The sequence below is a fragment of the Musa acuminata genome, chromosome BXJ1-5 (assembly GCF_036884655.1).
Source record: "Musa acuminata AAA Group cultivar baxijiao chromosome BXJ1-5, Cavendish_Baxijiao_AAA, whole genome shotgun sequence".
NCBI classification, from domain to species: Eukaryota; Viridiplantae; Streptophyta; class Magnoliopsida; order Zingiberales; family Musaceae; genus Musa; species Musa acuminata.
This window is the reverse complement of record NC_088331.1, coordinates 4,510,846-4,530,269: the sequence shown is the minus strand read 5'-3', so window position 1 is coordinate 4,530,269 and position 19,424 is coordinate 4,510,846. Positions and strand designations below refer to the sequence as shown.

Sequence of the window (19,424 nt, the reverse complement as noted above, 5' to 3'; positions counted from 1 at the left end):
TACTGCGAATGAATGAATATTGAACAATGTTCATTTTAATGATTTTAATTTTTTTTTAAGATATTAACTAACTTAATTGATAAAATATCATCATAAGATTGTATCAAATATAATGAGTGTTGATAGTGTTTGATAATGAAAATATAAGATGGAAAACAAACTATAAATCAGATGAAAAGCATATTATAGATAGATAGATGGGATTATTGTGCTAAGCTCCATAGATGTCTAACACATTCGCTTTTGAGTTTTACTCTGGTTATGAAAAAGATAATATTGATCCCAATATAAATAAATTGATCTAATTGCACTCGGAGTGATGATGGATGGTTGACACTAACAAAATCTGATCCCTTCACAAGTTTGTACCATTGAAGTTTGATCTTCGTTGAGGGACAAATGTTGTTGGAAGATAAGCTAAATTTTATATAAAATGATAGCATTAAGATTTTTAATATGTTAGATAAATGTAAAATATATGTTTTTTGGGACTTTATTATATATTGAGATAAAAAGGATAAAACAATAAAAGTTTTAGTATATCTTATTAACTGAAAATAAAAAACACAATCAATTGCATCTATTACAGAGTGATACATGAACATTTAAATCAAAATTTTATTACAATTTGACCAACTCGATGCTCTCATTTGGCGATGTATGAACCAAAGTTGCTAAACTCAAATCCTTTTATATAATTATATTTTTTAAGAAAATCTTAATATTTAAATAATCAAAATAAATACCTGTTAACGGTCAATATCGAGTATAGGATGAATATATGGCTTTATAATTTTTATTGAGATATTTAAATTGATTAGCGTATTGTTGTATAAGTGGTAAGTATTTATTTTATAATCTTTGATGAATTATTTAAATTGATTAGTGTATTATTATTATATAAATAAATGATAAATATGGGGATGGTTGGTACACGACTGCACCAATCTAAAATAGGATGAACCGTGAGATGGACGGTGAGATTTTACCTGCGATCGGAGCGATCTACGAGATCAATCTACAATATTCTGGAAATTATTCATACGAAGGTGAACGGCGAACGAGCTGAGCCGATCGACAGAGAATGTGGTGCGGCGGAAAGAAAGAGCGCAAAGCCTTGGCGAGCTTAATGACGAGTCGCTGCCGCCTTCGCCTCTCCTTTCTCCCTTTCTTGACTGCTTTGTTCGCTTGCCCGCTGCCGTGTTCATCTCGCGAGTAAGATTTCGATCCCTTTCGTCTTCGTTAGGGTTCGTCGTTTTTCGATTTCAATCTGGTGGAATTTTTTTTCTGCTCGATTCGTCTTTCGTGGCGAGATTAGTTTCAAGAAGGACAGGTTGGGGGAACGATTCTTTCTGGGTCTTTAGTCCCGGCGAATTTGCCACTGCTGCTCTTAGATGTCTCTTAGGTTCTAGATGTTCGTGCCTCTTTGTTCCAAAACATTCTTTATCGTCCAAATTCTTGAGTTAAAGTCCTCCTACGAGTCATCCTTACGAATTCCATGTCTTGAAGGACAGATGATACTGATGTTGAACCAGTGAGCTCATGCGTTTTGTCTGGTTGCCAATTGGTACAAACATGCTTGCTAAAAGAGACTTGTTTCTCACCAGACATTAGATGCCTAGCCGGGGATGCTGATGTTCTCGCATGTAACCAAAATGTTTGCATGACTAGAGGATTTCCGGTCCAACCTTCCAGCTTGGTGATATGAACGCATAATCATATATGCCGAACAACTATTCATTTCCATTGCTATGTGAATCCGGCAAAAGAGTCTATTGATTTCACCTCTAGATTTAGTTGAACTGCCCTCTTTGCAGTTTAAGGTCGTGCTCAAATCTCTTGAAGGTCACTAATTCAAGTGCAAGAGAATTGGCGAAAACTTTGCTCCCGTAGGCTCTTGTTGTGGTTTGATGTGTGTCTCATGGACTTCATCAATAGTTTGTAATGGAACTTTGGACAGTGAGCGCCTGTACAAGTCTGCAATACATAAAGCAATATGTTTCTAGTTGAAGTGATCATGATGTTTTAATTTCCTAAAAACTAGCTTTCCTAATAGGCTAGCTAGATCATTTTCTGATGTTAGTTTGGGCTTTGTCATGCATACAAACATGGGTTTAGTCTATTTAGTTTCTATTACATTGGTCGCGAAGGCAGAAGCGCAATTACTGCTTCTTCAGCGACAAGTGTTTCCGTGTTGATTTATGATCTTTTATTATTTTTGTTCTTGTAGGTTGGAACTGGGAATCGAGTTATCCAAACATGATCCTCTTCTGCAACAAGACAGTTTTGCCCTCTCCATTCATTTTGATCCATCTAAAATAATTCAACTGACATGGCATCCAAGGTCAGTTTTCATTGGCTAAAACTAGTCTGCTCATGCTTGATAAAACATTATATGATAATAGAAATTCCCCATCATCCGGCTTGATGCATTGCATATTTTGTGCATAGAAATAATTGGTTTGTTCACACAGGCACTCTTCCTTTACCCAATACCTCTTTATTTAACCATTTGGCATCTCTTCACTCTGTTTTAGGGTGTTCTTTTATGAAAGATTTCTCACTGATGAGGACTGCGACCACCTAATTACCTTGGTAATTTCCTGTCCTTTGAAGTTTCAAGTTCTCTCTTTGGTCACTGCATGGTGAAGTGCATCAAAAATCCATTTTGTTTAGTACAGGCTCAAGGTAAGCTGGAGAAATTAGTGGTTGACGCTAGCAAGGGGAACAGTACGGCAAGCAGCCTTGATATAAGCAGTGGGATGTTCTTGCCCAGGGGTCAGGTTAGTTTTTAGTGCCATTTGGAAGAGCTGAATGCCTGAAGATTCTTGTTCTTTTATGATATATTGGCAATAATAGCAGCTTATTAGGGGTCTGCTTTGTCTCTGATGGTTCATGCAGTATTAGTCATCACATCTTACCTTTATGCAGTGCTATGAGACAATTTTGTATTATCAATAGATCATCAGTCACACATCTCCATATCTGCTCCTCAGTTCTAAGTACCACGAGAGTCCTTATAGTACATATGCATGCACATGTGGCAATGAATTAAATATATATGTATATACTATATCTTAATTTAATTGTTATGTTTTTATATTTATAGGATGAAGTTGTCTCTAAAATTGAGGAAAGAATATCCACATGGACCTTTCTTCCAAAAGGTATATTTGGAGTTCCAAACACCTTTAGAAACCAATTATTTTCTCCCGTCTTGTTTGAATGTCATTGCAGCAATTAGCAAAAAATTGCAGCCCTCTTATTTTCTTCCAGAACTTTATAATCCTGTGGTTAACAGAAAATGGTGAGAACATGCTGATCGTGCATTCGTTGGCCAATGAAAGTTATGAACCACATCATGACTACTATCATGATGAATCCAAATTAGCAGTTGGCGGGCACCGGGTTGCGACAGTCTTGATGTATCTATCCAATGTTTCTAGGGGTGGTGAAACAATTTTTCCTCAATCAAAGGTGAGACTAGAGCTTTATGCCATTTTTTTATTCTATTTCTCGGAATAACTACCTGGATGGTTGGAATAAGGATGCAGCAAAAAAAGAATGAACTTGCCATATGCTGTAATTTAACCATGCTGCTATTTTTATAAGGCTTGCTTTTAATTTTAATAAAATTAAATGCTCTACTTGATCCATCCGACAGCTAAAAGACACTCAAACAAAGGACGATACATGGTCCCCTTGTGCAGCAACTGGTTATGCAGTGAAACCTCTCAGAGGTAGTGCCATTCTTTATTTCAATCTTCATCCTGATGCAACACCGGATGAGGCTAGTCTACATGGAAGCTGTATGGTGCTTGATGGAGAGAGGTGGACTGCAACAAAATGGATCCATGTGAGAGACTTCAATCCAAGCAAGCATTCCATTGTTTCTGAAGGGGAATGCACAGATGAAGATGCTAACTGTCCCCAGTGGGCTGCAATAGGGGAATGCAAGAGGAACCCTGTGTACATGTTAGGTACTCCGGACTATTACGGATCATGTAGAAAGAGCTGCGGTGCATGCTAATGTTCTGAATTCATCATGACAACGTTGGTCCACGGTGGAGCAATCCATACAGAGAATTTGCTGGCTGATCCCAAAGTTCAGCGGTGTCATGATAGCTGGAAACCATCACACATGTCTGAGAAATCTGAGGCATTTGCTGCATCGTCATTGAGCTGTTTCTGGTGTGCCTCACTGAGAAGATGTCTTTCTAGTTCCTATACATATTTTGTCCAAAGGAAGTAACTCATTTGTTACAATCTTAAATGAAAATTTGTTGTTTTCAATTGTATTTCCGGTAAGCAACCCTAAAATCTGTTGAGATTATTGGGCAGGACCTGGTAAAGCTTTAGAATATCATGTGTCTTGTTGAATTCATCCACTCATTTACATCCCTGCTGATAGATGTTGAATCGATATCAAATACATGATACTTCAGAACATGAACCATCTGCGTAGATGATATAAAAGCCTCTGCTTGTTGCATGAGTTTTGTTCTAATATTCTTTTCCTTGTGGGCCAATTTACACTACAAATCTTCTGTTGAGGATGTGGAATATGAGTTCATTTGCAATGTTTTTACAACTTATCGGTCAATTATATCTTTTTGGACTTGTCTTCCATTATGGTTGATAATTAGTTTCAGAATCCTAATATTCAACTTATTTGAAGAATCGGATTACAGTAAGTAATTCAAGCATGGAAAGATTTCTTATAAATTAATATTTGATTGTTTTATAAATATCTTTAAGACTTATCAACCAAATCTCTTTTCGACTTTGCTCTTTTATTACGGTTATAATTTTAAACTACTTAAAGAAAGAATATTATAAACATCGTATCGTATGTATCTCAAAGTCTCGATAAAAAGAATACATAAAATAAAAATATTTGGAATATTTTATTATTCTTTTAAGTTTTATATGACAAGGTGGATATGAATATGAATTCCAAATGTTTATGATAAGTTTTATTTCTTGTATTTTATTATTCTTATATAATGATTTTTGTGTTTTGGTCTGTCAAGATATCTTCAGCTCCTCCTTGTGTTTTTAGTTCGAATACTATATGCATTCACTAAAGAGCAGATGCTTAAGCTTTTTCTAGCTGTAAGTGCAACAAACCACTGCAACTGCGAATGGGAATGGGAATTGGAGCTGCTCGCGGCTAATTTCTCTTGCTCGATGGACAAGCGGTGCCGTCGTTTCCATTAGCTTCGATGTGATTCGCCTGCACAACTATTATAAAGCCTTCATGCTTCCGAAACCTTCCCAATCACACGGCACAAACGCCGAATGCATTGATTGCAACACGACACAGTTAGCACCTAAAGCTAAGCCTCTCGCGGCGTCGCGTTGTCAAAGTCTTCCCCGTCGTAACTACGGCTTCTGACGTCGACATATCATAGCCACATCGGATGATGAGAGAACACCAAAATGATTAATCTCTGTTAAGATATTCGAACTAATTAGTATATTATTATGATCTTTTTAGGTGATAAAGATGAGATTTGAGCTTAGGATTTTTGATCTATCAAAATCTTTATACACCTTCAAATTTTACATCACTTATTCATCTCTAAAATTATCACGTAAGGATGAAATCAAGCGACAAGGCGACAGTCGAAGTAGCCTTCTTGACTTTGAAGTTGGATCAGCGCTTACACCCACCACTATGTTATTATTTCTTCTCCCTATCGCCATTCTGATCTATCTATCCCTTCATAATTTCTTCTCCATCCTTGTCTGCATTGATTAGATAAGGCTGCACCTCTTTGTTCTCCTCTACCTCATCGAAAAGGACTAGAGAGAGAGAGAGAGAGAGAGAGAGAGAGAGAGAGAGAGATGGCTGGTCTGCAGAGGTCTGCACAAACCTTCAGGAGATCAGGCTCATCCGGGCTGGTGTGGGACGAGAGGTTCCTCTCGGGGGACCTGAACCAGCAGAGGAAAGAGGAGGAAGGTGGCTCAGAATTCAGGGAGCTCAGGCACGCGCAGAGCGTCGGATCGAGCGGGACGACCGCGCGCAGAACGGCCTTCCGCGCAGGCCCCGTCTTACCAACGGCGGACCCGCCGTCGCCTGACGCCTCCGGTTGCTTCCTCTGCGGATTTCTTAGCAAGCCAAAGTCCACCAAGCGATTCAAGCCCACAAGGCATTAGCTTCTCTTCTGTCACCGTGCATGTTTAGCAGTGTGTTCGAGATCTCCGGTACTTGTTTCGTCTTTACATCAAGGGCTTACTCATATATCGTTTAGCCATTGATCGGCAGTCCCAACCACTGCTCGCTTTCACTTCCTGTGGATTTGCATCTTTCCTCCGACTGTCGGCAAGTTTTATTAGTTTTTGATCCAATCATATCAAAACAGGTCAAATATATTATATTAAAATTTGATACAGAAATTTTTTAATTATTTATTCTATGTTCTATGTTCTCGTTTATTTTCTAAAAATCATGACGAGAGATTATATATATTTTCTGTATCCCCTTTTAACCATATCATAGAGACTATAAATCCATTTTCATCTCTCACGATAAATATTCTCTTATATCCCTATTATTTCTAAATCTAAGTCTCTTTGTAGATCGACATCGTTATAATTTTTGGATATAACGATAATGAGATTTTTAAGCAACATAAAAAAATTATATATCGTAATTGTTATTTGATTTTAGATTTTAATATTAAAATCTTTTATACAATAATAACATATTATAGTTTTTATACTTCGGTAATAATCCAGAAAATATTACCGACTGTCGGAAAGTTCGATCAGTTTCCGATCTGTTGAAACGGCGCAAAGGTTCGATCGCACGTGACATTGGTGTGAAAGTGAATGACCACATGCTGCTGCTCCACTGTCGTGGAATCTTACCGGAAGTCGAGCTGTTCCGATGGGCAAATCAATTCCATTTGCGCAGCTAAGTCAGCTTCACGTCATCATCAAGTTTAAGTTTAAGTGACTACAACTAATACTATCAATTAATTATGATTAATATCGATTGCAAGCTGTTTGACGAAGTCAACGTGGGAGGATATGGTAAGGCACGGCAGGCGGACCCAATAACTCCGACGCCTATTTGTTTCTTATCTTAGCTCCCCCCTATGAGCGACATAAGTAATTGACGTGGTGGGCAGAGTGTCGCCTTGAAAGGTCATCGGATGGTTGTCGCTTGTACTGCATCATGAGAAGTTGCTGTCCACAAATCAAATCATGCCACCCTGCATCGGTCGGTGCTGCTTCGTCAGATTAGTCGATAAAGATAGTGACGATTTATCGTAAATTTTAAATTCGAATTATTTTTTTTTAAATTGATAATAATTATGTTATGAGAGTATAGAATAAACTATAGATTATTATAATTATCTAAAACCGTCGGGTGGGATAAAAAAGAGACAAATGCACGGAATGAGGAGAATTGATGCGCTCGGGTGCACAGCCACATGATTCGGTGGCGATCCGACCGCTCAGAAGCCTCCACGCTCCCATCTCCTGCGCCTTCGGATTCCTGGCTGCGTTCATGGCTCCTCCTCCATCCACGCTCACCGGCCGACGACCAACCGATTCCTTCCCATTCCCACGGTTTCTGCCGCGTCTCTAAACCCCCAAACCTCCGGTTACGGACATCTGTATGTGGATATTATTGTCAGTGGCAGGAGTAGCTCACACGCTTCGTTGCTCTTTCTTTCCCAACCCAAGAGAAAACGAGGAGTAGAAGAAGAAAACACAGAAGAAGGCACGAGGGTAGAGGAAGCAGAATGCTCCAGGAACAAGCCACGAGCTCCCTTCCTTCCAGCAGCGAGAGATCCTCCAGCTCCGCCCCTCAGATGGAAATCAAAGAAGGCAAGTCTATCTTCGTTTTCAGAGAAGATGAGCTCTTTTTCTGCTCCCTCTCCCTCTCTCTATCTATCTGTCTTTTAGAGCGCTATTTCACTTGGTTCGAAGCACTTTCCTCTTCTTGGCTTCGTCGAGATCGTTCATCTATCGAAAAATAATGGAGATCATTTCTGTTTCGTGGTTATATGAGGATTGTTTCGTTCGATATGATGCGTGAAACGGGGGAAGGTTTCCGGCTATGATATACACACAGGTATATTCTATGTATATGGTTTCAGGAATGGAGAGCGACGAGGATGTAAGACGAGTGCCGGAGTTCGGGCTAGAGTTAGCAGGTCCGTCCTCCTCCGAGCGAGTACACGGTTCGGCGGTCGGCCAGGACCAGGCTCGGGTCGGGCAGCGGAGGAGGGGGAGGAGCCCCGCCGACAAAGAGCACAAGCGCCTCAAAAGGTTGTGCTCCCTCATCCTTGTAATCTTCGTTATGCGCATGATCTCTTGTAATCTTCTTTTGAGCGAATCTTGATGTGTGTGTTCTGCCTGCCGCTATTATCTGATGAGCTATTTGGTTATATATGTCCGAGAAAGGTTGCTGAGGAATAGAGTATCGGCTCAGCAGGCGAGGGAGCGGAAGAAAGCTTATCTGAATGATCTGGAGGCCAAGGTGAAGGATTTGGAGGCCAAGAACTCGGAGCTGGAGGAGAGGATGTCCACATTGCAGAACGAGAACAACATGCTGAGACAAGTATGACTCTTATCTACGCATCGGTATCAGCGTCTGTGTCCATCTTCGATCTTGGACATCACTTGAATCGAGTTAATTGCTTGCTTATACTTCGTACTTCGATCGGCCACCAGTAATATCAACTTGAGACCATCCTTCACCGTCTTTGCTCCTATGGTTGTGACCAGAAATAGTCTTTTATGCCATATAATGCCAACAGCAATCTGCTGATCGACTATATATATATATGTCTCTCTGCAGATACTGAAGAATACAACTGTGAGCAGAAGAGGATCCAGTGGCAGTGCCACCGCAGACAGCCAATAGAACAACAAGGAACAGAAGAGTGATGTTGATGTTGATCGAAGACGAAACTCTTCTGAGTATGAAGAATACCTTAAGAAAGAAAGAAAGAAAGAAAGAAAAAGCTTGTTCTGTGATTGGATGACACATGCATGACGAAGCAACTTCATATGTTTGAACTATCTTGGCTTGTATCTTGTGAATGGCACTGGAATGCCAGCCCCTGGAAATCTCCTGTAAGGACAACAGCAGCATAAATATCAGTTCCAGGAACATCATCAGTTGGTGATGGAAGATCGGCTTGGCTCCATAGATTCTCCCTTGGATTATTATCTGGAACGAAGATTGTCTCTAATATCTCAAGTTGCCGATTAATGGGGGATACATTTCGGCTACATGGAACATTGATGCTTCGTAAAACCAAGAATATTTACTTGGCTGATGCCCTTTGCTGCATTCACCAGCCAATAATTCCAACCCAATCTCACATCACCATTTCTTGCATCATCTAAAAAGAATATATCTGCTACATAAGTTTTTCATGTTAACCAGCAAGAATTAATCGCTTTAACATACCTTTTTTTTTCCAGGAAATTATATGATAGGTGATTAAATCGTAAAAACAAATCCCTTATTGTTTAATGCACTAGTGAGATCTGAAACAAACGTCTGCTCACTGTTAGCTGGTCTACCCACCCAAGTTGACCTCCTCCTTCAATGACTCTCATTCCCAGGCTGTTTCTTAGCTTGCTTCTCCAGTATATCATCACTCACTCTCAGAGGCTTATCGTGGTACAAGAATCCTCCCTCAATCCACAGGAGACCTGTGCAGCAGCAGAAAAATGTACCGGGCTTTATCCCAATAGGTAAGTAGTCCATTAAATGGGCCCAAGTAGTCCATCACTCAACCCCGAGACAAGTCTCCTAACGAGATTGATGTTAAGAAACACATGACGAACAACGAGTTCATCATCAGATCAGTGACATCACAACCATCCATTAAGCACTACGAATATGGTTTGCTGGTTCCCGTCTATGATGTGCACAGCCCAACTACAGCCGGAGGATGGACACAGCAGAAGCAGGTCAGTAAACGAAGCAGAAATCTATGGGTACGCGTAGCTGATGCCAAAGTCACGTTTCGGACACCGACAGCTCATCCAACGCACACCACCGACACATCCAACCACCGCTGCTGCAAGAGAGAGAGAGAGAGAGAGGGGGCCCCAACTTTGCTAGGCGAGCCGACACTACGCTGCTACCGGTTTACCGGCACTTGGCGGTGAGACTCGCGCGAGTGACAGCCTGTGAACAACGGCACGGCCCTCGTTGAAACGCCACCTCCATCGGACGCTTCGGATCCCTTCACCACGTCGATCCTACGGCCTCGGTCGAACGGATGGTTTTGTCCTCCGAGCGCCGGTAGCCCGTCGCAGTCCGCTATGATTTATTTAATTATTGTAGTAATATCATTATTAACTTTAGCGGATGGTCGATGCTAGGTATTAAGAGGGAGGGAGAGAGAAGGGGAAAGATTGGAATCATTGGATGGGCGATAGAGGCAGCGGGTGAGAGCCCACCGGTGTGTTTCTTCGACTCCGATCGGAAGAGGTATCGTCCGATCGAGAGAGGAGATCCAGATCTCACTCTCTCTGTCCCTCCTGCTCGATCCCAGGTGATGCGATTCCGGAGATTTCAGTGAGGAAGCTCGCGGAAAGCTCGGATCTCGGTAGTGTATCGCGAGAGCCATGGAAGCCAATGCAGGAATGGTGGCGGGGTCGCACAAGCGGAACGAGTTCGTGATGATTCGGCACGAAGGAGAACCCGGGGTGGGTATCTCTCGTTTCGCACTCCGTTCTTTTTTCTTTCAAGTAATTGGGCAATTTAGACGGTCTGTTGCTTGGATCTAGTGGTGGACTTAGTTGATACCGTGGTTTGACTTTGGATCCGTGTTGATGTGATGCAATTCGGTGACGACTTGTGCTCGAATTAATCTAGATTGCAAGAAATCCAGACTGGTGCTGGCAACTCTGGAACTATTACAACCTCTTTTAGTTGCGATTCTTAGGAAAGATTAGGTTTTTTTTGTCTTTGTTCTGCAGTCCATTATCTAATTTGGGACTGCTGCTGCCGGTATATCCCACCTTGAACTCGAAATGATGTTATGTTGATAACCCTTTGTGTTTCACTATCTTGCTTGGAGGAGTTTATAGTTGCAAGATCGTTGCTCTGGTTTATGCTTCGCCAGATCTATAGGGTGAAGTGATCGTTTGATTTTTTGTGGTTTGAATTGGCTGTTAACTATGATTTCTCATCGTGGGCTCTTGTTAAATTTCATGCTTGCAACAAGATCAATTATCTCATATTTCCTTTCTCATGTTCTTTGCTCCTTATCTTCATTTCATAATGCAGCCTAAACTTATGAAGAACTTCAATGGCCAAGAGTGTCAGATCTGTGGTGATACAGTAGGGCTTTCAGCCACAGGTGACCTTTTTGTTGCTTGTAATGAGTGTGCGTTCCCAGTTTGCCGAGCTTGTTATGAATATGAGAGGAAGGAAGGGAATAAGTCTTGCCCTCAGTGCAAGACCCGGTACAAGAGACACAAAGGTAAGCTCATGGTGTTGATCATTCTTCTTCTGATTGTTGCATATGCATGTGTAAGGATAAATTGAAGCTCTCTTAAGCCTTCTTGCTCGTGAAATCCCATTAGTTTGAATAATTTTTGCTAATTTTGCGTATACAATTTAACTCTTAATCGTAGGCATCAGATCACATATCTAATATACCTCACCATGTCTGACTTGTATTTATCAGGTAGTCCTCGAGTTGAGGGAGATGATGAAGAGGATGATGTTGATGATCTGGACAATGAGTTCAGTTACAGGCAAGGCAATGCCAAGGCAGGATCTAAATGGCAACTTCAAGGCCAGGAAGATGTTGATTTATCTTCATCTTCTAGACATGAACCTCAACACCGCATTCCACGTTTGACCAGTGGACAACAGGTATAGCAAAAAATTACTTATTGTAGAAGACAAATATTGATTCACCATATCACATTTGGTGAGCAAATTAATGTTATTGCATAGTTGTTTTATTTTATCTTGTCATAAAAGGCAATATGGGGGAGCAAACAAAGATCAAACTGATTTTCAACTATTCGGCAACATTTTTATTTTAAATGTTACAAGATATGCTATCATGGTAGAAAAGGGAAAGGTTATCTTAAGAGAGACAAAAGAGAACATTAGAGATAGCTAATTGGTGATAGTTATGCCAACTGACTACGAAATTCAACTTCTGTTGGTAACATTTCACAATGGATTATTGATATATTTTCTCTTTCCATTCTCATTAATCTGTATTTACCATTTATGAAGACCATCTAATACCATTCTTAGTTTTATCAGAGCTTGAAAAGATAAAGAAGAGCTGAGCCACAAGGAATTTTTAACTAGAATGTTGTTGTTTCGATTAACTGTTAAGGACAACTTGCATGAAGGGAAAATGACTGATTAGGCACTCTTTCAGTCATAGCTCTCTTTAGTCCTGGACAAATTTGGCTCCTCTAGGACTGATAAAAATAGCAAAATACTGAGAAATTTCTCAAAGATTACCATAACTCAAGATTCACAGCCCATACTGAAGGAAAATCTGAACTCAAGACTAATTGTATTCTTCCGAAACCTTATTGGAGCTTAATATTGTCAATCACTAAAACAATTACTAAATCATTTAGCATTTAATTGACGTAAAACTTGCATCAAATCTTGGATATATACTGCAGGATGTATTAGATGCATTATTCAGATACTGCGGTGGCAGAACTAAAGTGAGAATGAGCTTTTGCCAGTTGCCAATCATTTTATACCTTTTAGTTTCTGTTTGTATCTGGCTTATTGTTGATTCTCTCTTCCTCAAGCATAAGTGCACATTGACTTGCTGTTAAGTTTTCTTAAAAAAAGTTAACTTTCTCATCGTATTCTATGTAGAATAGTCACTTTTCACTTGACACGTCTGAGATTTATTTGTACTTTGCAGCTGTTATGTCAATGTCCAGAGCTAGAAAAGTAAACATGTTAGTCCTTTGTTGGTCAACCTACTGCTTGCTCTTACCATTCGACCACTTGTTTCAGGTGTCTGGGGAAGTCCCTGATGCTTCACCAGATCGCCATTCTATTAGAAGTCCATCATCAGGTTATGTGGATCCCAGCTTGCCAGGTAACATAAAATCCATCTTCTAGCCATAAAGTTAAAGTTAACTAATGCAAAGCAATTCAGCTTTTTAGTAGCTTGATTATTTGTGATGGTTTGTATTGCAGTTCCCGTAAGAATTGTGGATCCTTCCAAGGATTTGAATTCCTATGGGCTTGGCAGTGTTGATTGGAAAGAAAGAGTTGATGGTTGGAAGCTCAAACAGGACAAAAACATTGTGCAGATGACCAACAAATACAATGATGGCAAAGGTGATATGGAAGGAACTGGTTCAAATGGTGAAGATCTGCTAATGTATGGACTTGTGTTTCCCATTCTGGCATTTTATGTTGCTATCTCAATTTCTTTTTCCTTTTTGGCCACTGTACTTTAGTTGATAAATGATGGTTTTTACCTGTTCTGTTTCATGCTCCCTTCATCTCCATTAGTTCCAGAGCTAGATTTAGTTAGTTCAATTAAGATTTATTTTACAGTAAGGTAGTGGGACAAGTTTTGTTATTCAGAAATGCTGGTCCATTTCTATTCCTATTTACCAAGTGATGTGATATATAAATCTTTGTGTCCATAGTTCGACCAAGCAGCTCCTTATATATATAACACATGCATGTTTCAAATTGGCTTTTTTTTTGTTTTATTCATGTGTAGGTAATTTCTGGTATATGATAAGAACTGATACTTTTCAGTCTTTGTTTTATTCATGTTTATTTCTTAAACAAATAATGATGAAGGTTTCATACGGCTGATACTTGAATTATGTCTTTATAGGGCCGACGATGCTCGTCAACCTCTGAGCCGTGTAGTGCCAATTCCTTCTAACCAACTTAACCTCTACCGTGTGGTCATCATACTTCGGCTTATCATTTTATGTTTCTTCTTCCAATATCGTATAACTCATCCGGTACCTGATGCATACCCCTTGTGGCTAACATCGGTCATTTGTGAGATCTGGTTTGCATTGTCATGGCTTCTTGATCAATTTCCAAAATGGTATCCGATCAACCGTGAGACGTACCTTGAAAGGCTTGCATTGAGGTTAGTTATCAAGACATGTTCTTTGCCCGTTTTGTCATATGGTATTCTATGCAATTTTTCGATAACTTTCATTCTGATTCTTCAAACTACACGTTTGTAGATACGATAGGGAAGGGGAACCATCACAATTAGCTCCTGTTGATGTTTTCGTCAGTACAGTGGATCCTCTGAAAGAACCTCCTCTTATAACAGCCAACACGGTTTTGTCTATTCTTGCTGTGGATTACCCTGTTGACAAAGTCTCATGCTATGTTTCTGATGATGGTTCAGCGATGCTTACCTTCGAAGCATTGTCAGAGACAGCCGAATTTGCAAGGAAGTGGGTACCCTTTTGCAAGAAGCATAATATTGAACCCAGGGCCCCAGAGTTCTATTTTGCTCAAAAGATAGATTACCTGAAAGACAAAATTCAACCTTCGTTTGTGAAAGAACGACGTGCAATGAAGGTAAGGGTGGGAACTGAACGCACTTATATGATAATTTTGAGTACTAAATGATGTTGACCCATGGATCATTCCATTTCAGAGAGAATATGAAGAGTTCAAGGTACGGATAAATGCTCTTGTTGCCAAAGCACAGAAAACTCCAGAAGAAGGTTGGACAATGCAGGATGGAACTCCCTGGCCTGGAAATAATCCAAGAGATCATCCTGGCATGATACAGGTTCCATATACTTTTTCACGCCACTTCATTATATTGTTTAACCAGCTTAACTTTTCTAATCCCTTGTTTGGTTGAATTAGGTCTTCTTAGGGCACAGTGGAGGGCTTGATACAGATGGCAACGAGCTACCTCGACTTGTATATGTTTCCCGTGAGAAGAGGCCAGGCTTTCAGCATCACAAAAAGGCTGGTGCAATGAATGCATTGGTTTGTATCCTTACTTCATACTTGTAAACTCATAGTATCTGCATGCTACGTGTATGCTCCATCTTTCTCCCATATCTGTGCCATTGCTAATGAATTATTGAACCTTTAATTTTCGTTATGCTGGCCAGATTCGTGTGTCTGCTGTCTTGACCAATGGTGCCTACCTTCTCAATGTGGATTGTGATCATTACTTCAACAACAGCAAAGCTCTTCGGGAAGCAATGTGTTTTATGATGGATCCTGCACTAGGAAAAAAGACATGCTATGTTCAGTTTCCTCAAAGATTTGATGGCATTGACTTGCATGATCGATATGCCAACCGCAACATTGTGTTTTTTGATGTAAGAAATATACCAACATATGAATGCACTGGGCATGGTGGAAAGATATTCTTTCTTACTGGAATTATGTTTTGCAGATCAACTTGAAAGGTTTGGATGGCATCCAGGGTCCTGTTTATGTGGGAACAGGGTGCTGCTTCAATAGGCAGGCCTTGTATGGCTATGATCCTGTGTTGACCGAGGCTGATTTGGAACCGAACATTATTTTCAAGAGCTGTTGTGGTTCAAGAAAGAAGCGAAAGGGAGGGGACAGGAGCTATATTGATAGTAAGAAAAGGGCTATGAAGAGAACTGAGTCTTCAGTTCCCATCTTCAATATGGAAGACATGGAGGAAGGAATAGAAGGTAAATACTTTTCCCTTCTGTTGCATCAAAATCTTTTGGTTAAGAGGACCTGAATCAGCCAAAGAATTTTTTCATGATTTACTCTTAATGAATATCCTGTGATGGTAATAACTTCACAGGAAATTAGATGCTTCCGTAGCTATTGATGTGGATGAATCATTTGCAATCTATAAAGCATGGATATGGATATAGGATACCAAATCTTGGAAACGTAGAATAAAATAAGGCATGGTTAATACAACAAAGAATGCATTGAATGTACAATATTACATATGAAAATGTTTGATAATATATATAGAGTGTTAGATTAGCTAATTATATATCAAAATTCATGATATTTTAGGGTTGACACTGAACCAGAGGTAAACGATTATTACTTTAAGTAATATAATAAGTAATTAATAAACCATTCATCTTGAAAAATACTACTTTAACATGATACATCAAGAATACCAAGAAGATAACAAGAAGTTTTTTCCGTTGATTTTGCTAATTATTGATGTTTAGGTCAAATAGCATATAAAAAATTTAGTTAATCATTTATCCATCTTAAAAGAACTTCATATGTATAACACAATAAAATTTCAAAGTAATTATGCCTCATAGGTTGCAATAATGTTGATTGGTGGCAGAGAGGAACTTCACAAAGGGTAAATGCTTCTTATATGCTAATTATGTTAAATGGTGATGGAGAGGCTAAAACTCTAATTTTCTTTATATGTATTTGTTATTTGCATATGCGTAAAGCCTCTATGATATTATTAAATGTCCTTCCTACTCATGCCTTATGTTGATCCTTGGATCTCTGACTGTTAGTTATTGATCTTTTCTAATATGACAAAAAAATTTTGCATATGTCTTAGCATTGTGAACGTTCTAGCACTTCATTGCAACCGACCATTGAAATTTTTTTTTTGCTGTGTTGTGTTCATTTTCTTTATGATGCATCCTGTATCTTTTTAATGAAACTAAAGTTATCTATAATGATATTATCCTAACTCCAATTGTACTTAAGCCAGATATGGATCTTTTTATGTCTCATGACATAGGAAATGAATAAATCAAATTGCCCTTGAATGAAATTGGATTTGTTGATCATTTGGTTGGTATGTCTATTCAAGTGAATGTGTTTTGGTTGTTTTTGTATATTATAACTTTCTCACTCTTTTTGACATGCTAATGGGCACTACGTCTGGCATGTCAGAGCATGTTGTTTGGCAGCCATAACTTTGATTTGTGCCTTAGAAACTTACCTATTTAAGCTACATGGGATTCTGCTTATTGAAAGACCATCCTGGTTCTGAATAAATTCCCTCTGAATGCACAGAACACTTTTGTCATGTTATTTTCTCTTCTTTTCCCTTCTTGTCTTGCATCTTTCTAAATAAACTATCAAGCCTTAGCATGTCTTATTGATTGTCTCTGAAGGTTACGAGGATGAGAGATCACTCTTGATGTCTCAGAGGAGCTTGGAAAAGAGATTTGGTCAGTCACCAATCTTCGTTGCATCCACCTTCATGGAACAGGGAGGCATACCACCATCCACAGATCCAGCGTCTCTTCTTAAGGAAGCCATACATGTTATTAGCTGTGGGTATGAAGACAAGACTGAATGGGGAAAGGAGGTTAGTCTGAATGATACTTAATCAGCATCTAGTATCTTTTAGCACTATATTTACAAAGGTTGATGAATTGAGCTTATGCACCTGCATTCAGATTGGCTGGATATATGGGTCTGTTACTGAGGATATTCTTACCGGATTCAAGATGCATGCCCGTGGATGGATTTCAATTTATTGCATGCCACCCCGCCCTGCATTTAAGGGTTCTGCCCCAATCAATCTGTCTGATCGTCTTAACCAAGTGTTGCGGTGGGCCTTGGGATCAATTGAAATTCTGCTCAGTAGACATTGCCCTATCTGGTATGGCTACAAAGGAAGATTGAAGCTTTTGGAGAGGGTGGCATACATCAATACCATAGTTTATCCTATCACATCTATCCCACTGATTGCCTATTGTGTTCTTCCTGCTATTTGCCTTCTCACAGGAAAATTTATTATTCCAGAGGTTAGATCTTCACATTTATACGTTTAGTCTTCCCATTTGGTTTCATATATATTCATTCTTGTCTTAATTTCTTTTACTCTTTGCATGACTAGTATAAAGCAATAGATCTCAGTGTTGCCTTTAATAGTGTTATCCTCTGGCTCCATATGGAATTGCAAAAGCATGTACGGCCATCAAATATTTACTGGTTTGACATTTTATGGTTTTACTTCTGTTTAATTGTAATACCTATTATTCCGTAGGCAGTATCCCTGGTATAGACAGCATAAGCATTTTGAGAAACTTTAGTTTGAAGTTAAGGAAATATACTTTCTCTCAATAACTAACCAATTTCTGGAATTTCACTTGTTTGTTTGTAGTAAAACTAGTTACTTCTCTAGATCTAATACATCTGGTATCTTGGCATTCTCTTTGCAACTACCAACCAAGCTCATGGTTCTTGGATCTTGGTTGTAAAGGAGATATTGTTTTATTAATATACATCTGCAGAAGTTGTTCAAAATCCTTGATCCCAAAATTCATGAGTTTAGAATATGATTGTATACATTCGACCACATGAATGGCATGTTCAGTAGTATGCCGTATGAATAGTCTCCAAATCGGTTCCATTTTGTTGACAATTTGATGGATCACTGTGATCGATTACCACAATTTTATACGTAATTGTAACTTGCCTCTTTTACATTGCTGGGGTTTCTTCTGATCTTACTTATCCATCTTGCAGATAAGCAATTATGCTGGAATGTGGTTCATTCTGCTCTTCATCTCTATCTTTGCTACGGGAATTCTTGAACTTAGGTGGAGTGGTGTTGGGATTGAGGACTGGTGGAGGAATGAGCAGTTCTGGGTGATCGGTGGCACATCAGCTCATCTGTTTGCTGTTTTCCAGGGTTTGCTGAAGGTGTTAGCAGGAATAGATACCAGCTTCACTGTCACGTCAAAAGCATCTGACGAGGATGGAGATTTCTCTGAACTGTATATCTTCAAGTGGACAAGTCTCCTGATTCCACCGACCACTGTCCTGGTCATTAACATGGTAGGGATAGTCGCAGGCGTCTCTTATGCCGTTAACAGCGGCTACCAGTCATGGGGTCCTCTGTTTGGAAGGCTGTTCTTCGCATTTTGGGTGATTGCGCATCTGTATCCTTTTCTCAAGGGTCTTATGGGTCGGCAGAACAGGACACCTACCATCGTCATCGTCTGGTCCATTCTCCTTGCTTCAATCTTCTCATTGCTTTGGGTACATATCGATCCATTTACTTCTCCCACGCAAAAGGCTGCAACGATGGGACAGTGTGGTGTCAATTGCTGAACCTTCCTGGCTGATCCTATTAAGGACACGGATGTTATTGGAAGTCAGTCAGCAAGAATCTATACACGTGGTGATTGTGCGCACGCCCCGTGTCAAGAAGTTTTAGTTATTTATGATTATTTATTCTCATAATATATTTTGCTTGGTCACTGGACTGTTCAAGCTTCTGTTGCAGTAATCTTAAGTTTCACTTTTATTCTTTGTGTGTAGAATATGGCAAGTTTATAAAGACAAGGACTTTGTACAAAACATCATGATCTGTGACCAGAATCATTTTGTGTTAAAGAGTGCTTTGTTTTGTGAAAGATCATGACCTTAGTTGTTGCTTAATATTGATGCATACATGAATGGTTCAAGTAAAAGTCTAGATTACAAAGGT

General features: G+C 39.5%; 4 protein-coding genes across 4 annotated transcripts; all 4 read left to right on the top strand.

Moving 5' to 3' along the window:
* Positions 1-1,051: 1,051 nt before the first annotated feature.
* LOC135673158 (probable prolyl 4-hydroxylase 6) lies at positions 1,052-4,384 on the top strand. Its single transcript, XM_065181941.1, has 7 exons — positions 1,052-1,215; positions 2,231-2,344; positions 2,538-2,595; positions 2,682-2,783; positions 3,110-3,167; positions 3,302-3,477; positions 3,665-4,384. The coding sequence occupies exons 1-7, from the start codon at positions 1,085-1,087 to the stop codon at positions 4,028-4,030; spliced, it is 1,005 nt and encodes a 334-aa protein (XP_065038013.1). The 5' UTR covers positions 1,052-1,084; the 3' UTR covers positions 4,031-4,384.
* A 1,466-nt stretch (positions 4,385-5,850) lies between these two features.
* LOC135675079 (MAPK kinase substrate protein At1g80180-like) lies at positions 5,851-6,162 on the top strand. Its single transcript, XM_065185348.1, has one exon. It carries the CDS (start codon positions 5,851-5,853, stop codon positions 6,160-6,162), a length of 312 nt encoding a protein of 103 aa, XP_065041420.1.
* Positions 6,163-7,452: 1,290 nt separating this feature from the next.
* Positions 7,453-9,173, top strand: LOC135673157 (transcription factor HY5-like). Its single transcript, XM_065181940.1, has 4 exons — positions 7,453-7,845; positions 8,118-8,289; positions 8,425-8,581; positions 8,822-9,173. Exons 1-4 carry the CDS (start codon positions 7,761-7,763, stop codon positions 8,885-8,887), a joined length of 480 nt encoding a protein of 159 aa, XP_065038012.1. The 5' UTR covers positions 7,453-7,760; the 3' UTR covers positions 8,888-9,173.
* Positions 9,174-10,381: 1,208 nt separating this feature from the next.
* On the top strand, positions 10,382-19,350 carry LOC135673156 (probable cellulose synthase A catalytic subunit 1 [UDP-forming]). The gene is made up of 14 exons (XM_065181939.1): positions 10,382-10,692; positions 11,276-11,471; positions 11,679-11,869; positions 13,001-13,085; positions 13,187-13,373; positions 13,845-14,111; positions 14,212-14,557; positions 14,637-14,774; positions 14,855-14,980; positions 15,109-15,321; positions 15,399-15,666; positions 17,095-17,291; positions 17,383-17,733; positions 18,458-19,350. Exons 1-14 carry the CDS (start codon positions 10,612-10,614, stop codon positions 19,043-19,045), a joined length of 3,234 nt encoding a protein of 1,077 aa, XP_065038011.1. The 5' UTR covers positions 10,382-10,611; the 3' UTR covers positions 19,046-19,350.
* Positions 19,351-19,424: the final 74 nt, after the last annotated feature.

What these genes read in the sequence shown, in the direction of transcription:
- LOC135673158 (XM_065181941.1), top strand. Translation starts at nt 1,085, where the DNA reads ATGTGGTGCGGCGGAAAGAAAGAGCGCAAAGCCTTGGCGAGCTTAATG. An exon ending in CAACTGACATGGCATCCAAG is followed by an intron (nt 2,345 to 2,537) that starts GTCAGTTTTCAT and finishes ACTCTGTTTTAG; the next exon opens with GGTGTTCTTTTATGAAAGAT. An exon ending in TGTTCTTGCCCAGGGGTCAG is followed by an intron (nt 2,784 to 3,109) that starts GTTAGTTTTTAG and finishes TTATATTTATAG; the next exon opens with GATGAAGTTGTCTCTAAAAT.
- LOC135675079 (XM_065185348.1), top strand. Translation starts at nt 5,851, where the DNA reads ATGGCTGGTCTGCAGAGGTCTGCACAAACCTTCAGGAGATCAGGCTCA.
- LOC135673157 (XM_065181940.1), top strand. Translation starts at nt 7,761, where the DNA reads ATGCTCCAGGAACAAGCCACGAGCTCCCTTCCTTCCAGCAGCGAGAGA. An exon ending in GAGCACAAGCGCCTCAAAAG is followed by an intron (nt 8,290 to 8,424) that starts GTTGTGCTCCCT and finishes TGTCCGAGAAAG; the next exon opens with GTTGCTGAGGAATAGAGTAT. An exon ending in AGAACAACATGCTGAGACAA is followed by an intron (nt 8,582 to 8,821) that starts GTATGACTCTTA and finishes GTCTCTCTGCAG; the next exon opens with ATACTGAAGAATACAACTGT.
- LOC135673156 (XM_065181939.1), top strand. Translation starts at nt 10,612, where the DNA reads ATGGAAGCCAATGCAGGAATGGTGGCGGGGTCGCACAAGCGGAACGAG. An exon ending in GGCACGAAGGAGAACCCGGG is followed by an intron (nt 10,693 to 11,275) that starts GTGGGTATCTCT and finishes TTCATAATGCAG; the next exon opens with CCTAAACTTATGAAGAACTT. An exon ending in CATGGAGGAAGGAATAGAAG is followed by an intron (nt 15,667 to 17,094) that starts GTAAATACTTTT and finishes TTGTCTCTGAAG; the next exon opens with GTTACGAGGATGAGAGATCA.